The sequence below is a fragment of the Glycine max genome, chromosome 4, assembly GCF_000004515.6.
Source record: "Glycine max cultivar Williams 82 chromosome 4, Glycine_max_v4.0, whole genome shotgun sequence".
In the NCBI taxonomy this organism is placed as follows: domain Eukaryota; kingdom Viridiplantae; phylum Streptophyta; class Magnoliopsida; order Fabales; family Fabaceae; genus Glycine; species Glycine max.
In genome coordinates, this window is record NC_016091.4 from 15427859 (window position 1) to 15435914 (window position 8056).

General features: G+C 35.8%; 1 protein-coding gene across 1 annotated transcript; it reads right to left on the bottom strand.

Moving 5' to 3' along the window:
* Positions 1-263: 263 nt before the first annotated feature.
* Positions 264-2452, bottom strand: LOC100787044 (uncharacterized). The gene is made up of 2 exons (XM_041015159.1): positions 2200-2452; positions 264-2035 (listed from the first exon to the last, which is right to left on the bottom strand). Exon 2 carries the CDS (start codon positions 1524-1526, stop codon positions 588-590), a length of 939 nt encoding a protein of 312 aa, XP_040871093.1. The 5' UTR covers positions 1527-2035; positions 2200-2452; the 3' UTR covers positions 264-587.
* Between the last annotated feature and the right edge of the window lie 5604 nt (positions 2453-8056).

Sequence of the window (8056 nt, forward strand, 5' to 3'; positions counted from 1 at the left end):
TTCTGACACCATAAGGGGAAAAAAGCTGCTAGTTTTTTTCATTTCTTTTTTCCTTTTTTAATATGACTCGTATAACACGATTAAATGCATGCTGATCAAACTCAAAAATGTGAACGTTAGTGCTAGACATTTATGATACGAAGGCACATAACCAATGTTGCCTGATAATATAATGAGAGAAGAGTATAATTATATTGGAGTAAGAAATTGTGGATTCAAGCATTGTAATTGGGAGGGGGGATTGTGAATCAGCAGAATGAAGGAATCGAAGTCCTCTATTTCTAAAATGGAACCTATAAAGATTCTTGTAGGAACTAGAAATACAATTTTAGTTTTGGCCTATGATAAATTTGATTGAATGTCTTCTTAATGTTACAAAATTGATTGATCAGCAACATAATGAAACATTTCATATAATTTTTGGCCTATGACAAATTTGATTGAAAGTCATCTTAATGTTACAAAATTGGATTGATCAGCAACACAATATTGAAACTCTTCATAGTTTCAGCCTATGCTAAATTTGATTTGAATGTCATCTTATAATGTTACAAAATTGATTCATCAGCAACAAAATGAAATCATATTCAACGAGGATGATGAGGTATATACTCATGCTCAATTACGGGTGTGGTTCGAGTGCCGGGTGCAGTAGGAGCTCTCACATGTCCAACCATTGAAACCTGAAGGGCTTCTTCTTCATAGGCTCTCCTCTCCATCTCCACTATTCTTGATCTCTTCTTCACCCTAACAAGCATTGCCACAAGAAGAAGGCCTAAAAGAAAAGCACCCAAAGCGGCACCAATAGTGCTCCCAACCGCCACTTTCCACCTACTTAAGGGCTTATTCCTGAACTGATCCGGCGGCGAGTACTCCACAACCAAGCCAAAATGGCCATGCCTCTTTGCAACACAAACAAGTGGTGTTGAAGGGTTTGGTGCTTTTGCTAGTGTCATTCTCCCATCACCTTCAAAGCTAGCACACAAGGGCTTGACCCCATCTTGGTTCATCTTTGTGGCATTGGTGAAGTCAATTGTCATAGGCGTTTCTCCAGCCACAATCCCAAGCTGAAAAGGGTTGCTTGACTTTGCATCTTCATCAGCATTGTAAGCTAGGAGTCCCACAATTGGAGACACAAGCTGGTACCCAGAGAGATCATAGTTAGCATAGTATATAGAAGACCAATTGTACCCCATGTTTTGTCTTATCAACATGACCCTCTCAATACATGGATGCACAGTTACACCAGTACCAAGATGGAATTCCTTTAGGTGTGCACCATACCTTCTCAAACTGCCACATCTGAACCTCACAGCATCAATTCCAATGCCTGAAAGATTTGCTGGTAAGCTCACTGATTGTGGTATTGCTGTCCTAAAGTTCTTGTCCAATGCCTTGAACGTGTGATCTCTTATGATGAGGTCAAGAACATGAGCTGATTTGACACCCTCCTGAGCATTGGATCCCGGAAATGTAAACGACACCCAGGAAAATACCATCAGAATCAGGCCAAAAACAGAGCCCATGAGACAAAAAGAGCCAAGATTGTAACCAAAGTTTTGAATTGCGGTCCCAGTCACGGTTGCAGTTTCGTCGCGATCCTTGATATTGCGTAAAATTACAGACAAATGTGGCTGATGAGACCACAATTTAGACTTGATTTGAAAAATCTTAATGTTGTAGCCACTGAAATTACGGTCGTAGTAGACCGTATTTTCAAACCTTGATTATAACACTAACAATGTGTCAAGCTGAAATTCCTTTTTCTGATATTCTCTAGCTACAACATCAAACAGGAAGCATTGATGATATTTATTTTCCTAAGGCAAGACTATGGCTAAATCACGAATTTTACTTCTTTTATTTTTTTTCTACGGAATGAGTCTCAAAGAAGAAAGATTGTAGAGTGGTAATAGATGAGAAGGTTAAGGGTAGTAGTAGTACACACCAGTTCACGGAAATGGAAAATGATAAAGCAAAGTACTTGTTCTGCTTCTTGGAGATGTTCCCTCAGCAGAACTCACATACGCTGTTCCTGTCAAAAGGACTACCTCTTGTAGTGATGTAAGTGGCACAATCCAATTCAAGGACCATAAGGAAAACAATAAAATAAAAAATTATAAAAAAAGGATAAAAAAAAAAATTGAACCTAGAGGAACAGGAGAAAAAAAAAAAACCGTTGTCCATCTATCTATCTACCTGTGAATGTGGTATTGCGAATTAAAGAAAAGGGGTAAGAAGAAATGATTCTTGAGCGTGGAATGATGATGACACTTCATGGTGAAATAAAGCAAAATGGCAAAAGAATTAAAAGGGGTTGGAGGGAGAGGGGTTTAAGCGTGCTGAAAAATGAAACTAAAGCATTTCTTGTTGTGCATGGGGTCCAATAACACTAATTGTGTTTGGTGTAACATGCCATGTCCCCACTTGTAGCACTCAATGGGTTTAATGTTAGGCATACCATACACATGAACATGACCTTTCCCACAGTGACAAATATAAAGGCCTTTTCATTTTATTTTTTTTAAACTTAGAAACCCAAATTTCAACATATGGGTCAATGTTAACTGATCATGTTTGTGACAAATTATTATATGATTGGACACACAATTAAACAGTTAAATTAATCAAGCCATGATTTGGTAGTGCCAATTCAGCCATCACCCATCCATTAAAAGGTGTACTACTGGTATGTACAGACCATTAATTTAGTGATCCCATCGATATAGAATATAGACTTAGAACTTGATTAGTATAATTTAATAAAATAAGCACAGGCCTTAATTATCTAGCATGCTTTTGAAAGGAAGGCACGTTATACATGACTTAGCCTTCATCCGCGCATAATTAATTTAGAATATTTAGACAATTTGGACTTACCCCATTGATATTCAACCTAACAAGAACTAGAATCTACAAAGAAAGAAAAAGGTCAAGAATTTCAAATTTTGGATTTGGCTCGAAGACTTCATGATTACTCATATTAAATTTTGGTTAAAATATATTTTTAATTCTTAATAAATATTTGAATTTTGTATTTATTTCTTGATAAAAAATCTCTTTACAATAATTCTCTAATAAAATAATATTATCATTTTGGTCTTTGATACTTTTTTAATCGCTGATAAATTAATAAATTTTATATTTATTTTTTGATAATTTTTTTTTTCATTTGATATTTGTCTTTTTCAAAAAAATTAATAACAAATGAAAAATAAATCATCAAGAAACAAATACAAAATGTATTAATTTATAAGAATTAAAAAATGTCAAGAACCAATAAAAAAATATTATTAGAAAACAAACACAAAATTTAACTATTAAAAATCACAAACATATTTTATCCTTAAAATTTTACTCAAACATTCGGTATCAAAAGAAAGATCAGATGATTTAGGAACAAATTTAACGAATAGTTTTCCGAACTCAATTTAACTTGTGTTTACTTTTACAGGACATTTAGGCTTTTAAGATACACAAGCATCACACCAATGGCAATTGCTTCATGCACCCCTTTTTTTTAACTACACCTCCTTGTATTCATATATCCCAAGATTACACTCCATGGAACCTCTGTCTGAAAGTCTCCTCTGCCCCTCCATGGGTTCACTATTTGTTGCTCTACGTCGTAGTTGTTTGAGGTAAGTTCCAAGATTTTCTTTTGGCATTTGGCTATAATCCCAGATTGGAGAATCCAAAGTACACAAAAAATAATACACTTTTGGATTGTCCATTCTTAAATTATGCATACCTAGTTCCAGAATATGCATAATTCCAGAATGAACAATTTGAAATTGCATTATTTTTTATGATCCGGATTTCATAATATGGAAATATTTATTTATTTTACTCCGGATTGCATACTTTGAAATAGCCTTTCCTTTGTTTTTCTTTTTATTATGCGGAATTGCGGATTACATAATCCACATAAGAGTCTTCTACCTATCATGAGAAAAGTAATCCTGATGTCCACATGTCACTTCCTGAAACTCTTACTTTTCCGCTCATTCCCTCTCCATACAACTCCCGCATCTCCTCAAGTTTCCTCCCTTTTATTTTCTCTCTCTCTCTTTTTTTTTTCTTTTGTTTCTTTTCTTGTTTCTTCTTCTTTTCCTTTTCTTCGTACATTTCCCTTTACCTGAAAATCCATATCCGATTCCTCTAACATTCTACACAAATCCATGCACGAATTTCTTCTCTTCATTCACTCAACACTATTCTTCTTTTTCTTTCCAAAAATTTTTCCTTTTTCTTCATAGAAATCATCCATGTTGATATTGAACTTTCTAAGATGATTTTTTAAAATTAATGTAGTTTTTAATTTTCTTTTAATATTCATTTTGTTTTACAGCTAACTTGATGCAAGCTCCATTGGAGCTTGTAGGCCTAGGATCTTCTTCATCAATGGATTCCTTTGCTTCTTGGAAGATAAATGGCAGCGGAATGGAGAAGGAAGAGAGAGAGGAGACGCCACTTCAAGGAGAAAATGAGTCCAGAAGAAGCTCACCACCATAGGAGGCCATGGATAAGAGCTTGGAGGAAGAAGGAGATGAATGAAGGGAGGGGGAGAGAAGAGCACGAAATTTTGTGCTCAAAAAGAGCTCTGAAATCTGAAGTTAATATTCAAATGATCAAAGTTGAAAAAAATGCACACACATGACCTCTATTTATAGCCTAAGTGTCACACAAAATTGGAGGGAAATTCAAATTTCACTTGAATTTGAAATTGAATTTGTGGAGCCAAACTTTCACTAATTATGATTAGTGAATTTTAGTTATGGTTCAGCCCACTAATCCAAGATCAATTCCAAGATTCTCCACTAAGTGTGCTTAGTTGTCATGAGGCATGAAAAGCATGAAGGACATGCACAAAGTGTGACTATATGATGTGGCAATGGGGTGTAGTAAGCAAATGCTCACCTCCCCCTCTAAAATTTAATTGGATTGGGCTTCTACCAATTCAATTAAATTTATTTCCAACCACACACATCAAATATCCACTTAGTGCATGTGAAATTACAAAACTACCCCTAATACAAAAACTAGTCTAGGTGCCCTAAAATACAAGGGCTGAAAAATCCTATATTTCTAGGGTACCCTACCTACATTATGGAGCCCTAAATACAAGGCCCAAAAATAATGAAACCTTAATCTAATATTTACAAAGATAAGTGGGCTCGTACTTAGCCCATGGGCCCGAAATCTACCCTAAGGCTCATAAGAACCCTAGGGCCTTCTCTTGCATATCTGGCCCAATCTACTTGCAGTTTTCTATCCAATGCCCTTGCGGGGTAGGATTGCATCATAACTGAATTTGAAATTTAACAAAAATAGAGTCATGGAACTCCTCAAGTGTTAACAGTGGTGGCCATAGTATTCAAGTTAAAGTCTTGATTGAAATTCACAAGAATAACCATATGAAACACAAATTGCATACTTAAAAAAATTATGCACAAAATTAAGAAGAATGGTAGTAGCTCGTTGAGAATAAGCTTGACGATTCATTCACACTAAAGCCATATTCTGCTATGAAATATTAAATGTGTAGTGGGAATAGATAACTAAACTGACGAGGTTTAGGGTGCAAAAGTGAAACTACTTTCGCACCCTACGAAAGTTTGGAAAAAAGCAACTTGTGATTGTTATCCGTCGGATATGAAGATTAAAATATTTAATGGTTGGGAAGTGTGAAGGGTTACCGGTTGATAGAAGAACCATGTCAAAAAAATAACGAATGAATTGCGTCTGTCGGATTGAAATATTAAAAAATTAAATGGTTGAGATCTGTTGAGGGTAGGGTAACGGGTTGTAATGAGGAAGAACGCTCCAGTTTCCCCTTTCGCGAAAAGTAGAACCTTGCATGCCCTAGTAGAGGTGGCGATTTTGCGATTGAAGTAGAGCCGTGTCTTTGTTCAGCACTATTGAGTAGAGCATTGGCTTGGTCGTGGTAAAACTATCGAAGGTGAACATTGTGTTTGTTGAGCAGGATTGAAAGAGAAGACGAAAGAAAACCGAGGTTGGGGGAGCTTCAGGGCCAGATCCGCAACTAACATTGAGGGTTTCGTCCTACGACGTCAAAAACCTCAAGAAGGGTAAGGCTTAGTCATGAACAAACAGCACTTTGAATGTCGGGTTTGGCTTACCGCCGTGTTTGGGTTTTAACATTTGTTTTACTTTGTTCGGTGTTGGTTGGTGATGCAAATGGCAAGCCCGTCAGGGTTAAGGTAGCTGTGAGGAGTCATGTAAAATCTGGTCATCACTTCGAGGAAGTCCGTATTTGGTGAAGGTATTTCCACTCTTTTATCGGTTTTTATTGTTAGTGTTGCAGTTTGTTCAGTTGTCCCTGTTAGTTATTTTTTCGTTGTTATATTGGTGTTTTGATTGATTTTCATTTTGTAAAATGGTTTGCCTCAATGTTGTTCTGTGTTGTTATGTTATGTGTTGTAGTTTTGAAGATGCATGTGGTCTGTATGAGCAGTAGTTTTGCAATATAGGTGTTAGTTTGCAAGGTGTGGATTTTGGAAAATGGGGGATTTGGATGGAGAAATTTTTAAGGAAAAGGAAGATTAAGTTAGTTGTATGATGTTTCTATGAATATGGGATGATCTTGATGATTAACCTTGTTGAGTTGACATGTTCGTGGAACAAGCTGAAGAAGTGCAAGAAGTGGAACAAGTGATAAATTTATGAATAGCCTTTTTCAATCCTTTGGAACATTTGGTCATTCATGTAATTTGACATGTTTTATGTGGTAATTGTTGTAATATAGAGTTGCACATGATGTCTATTAGTATTTATGATATTAGGTTGTGGTTGCTATTACAGTGATGGAGATGTGAAAAGAGTTGTCATTGGGGCTGAAATTGTGGTAAGCAACTCTTGTTTAAAAGGTGTTGTTGTCCTCTGTAAACGGCGTCATGGAAAGGAGTTCGTCCTCGTACACCTCCGAGGCCCGCAGTCGTGTGTTTTGTCTCTGTAGCATAGAGTGACATTGTGGACTGAGGAAAATTCAGGGAGACATTTTTATGGTTGTGGTCTATACAAGGTAAGGAATATTAATTTGGTAGGGGTTATGTTATGTGTTAATTGTTGATTGTTTTTGGTTATGTTGGGCATGCAGGATACAGGTAGGAAAGGGTGTAATTTTTTTCAGTGGCATGATCCAGTTGGCAACAATCTTCAAAAGAAGATCATTGTAGCCTTGATGAAGGAGGTTGATGAATTGAAGTTGAGGGAAAAGGATTTGCAAAGCAGGATGAGTGACATGAAGATGAAGGAAAAATTTATATGGATTGTATTGGTTGTTTGTTCGGTCTGTATTTGCTTGTTAGTGTGTTTATTATGTAGCAAAGGAGTGTAATTTGATGGTGTAGCAGGGGGGAATGTAATTTGGCAAATGGTTATTGGTTTTTTGTAATGTGCACACTGTAATTGTGGAATTTTTGAATTGGAATGTTAATGAAAGAAGATATAATGGGTGTTAAAATTTGGTAATGTTGTGAATGGAATATTTATTGGGCAGACTGACATAGGAATGATGATATATTCCTTAATGATGATATATTCATTTGTGATGAACCGGAAATCCTAATGTTATTGTTACTGTTAAGAAATTTGTGTTGAAATCAATCATTGAGGGGCAGTTACTTACATATAAGTCGATGTAATTGGAACATTTAAATAATTTGAGGTTGTCATTTGAGTTGTGTTAGAGGAATTATTGAAGAACAATGTTATCAGTAAGTAAGTAACATACCCCAGTGGGCAGCGCGTCATCACGATGAAACATAAGCATTTTTTATTATTTGGGTTAATAAAAAGTTAGGGGGAGGAGAGGCTGGCCCATTCGAAGGACAAGGCATCTGTAGTTTAAGCATTTTAGGAAAAGCACTTCAGCCATCTATAGGTGAACTTGTCCCTTTGCCATAACACCGACTAAGTAACTAATATGTGTAGATAGTAGTCAATAAATAATTTTTTTAATAAGAACATAGTTTTGTTAAATTTTAATATTTATAGATAGTAAAAATCTGGACTTCTACTATCAATCAATAAA

Bases quoted from the DNA above. Each gene is read 5' to 3' on its own strand.
- LOC100787044 (XM_041015159.1), bottom strand. From the start codon at position 1,526: ATGGGCTCTGTTTTTGGCCTGATTCTGATGGTATTTTCCTGGGTGTCG.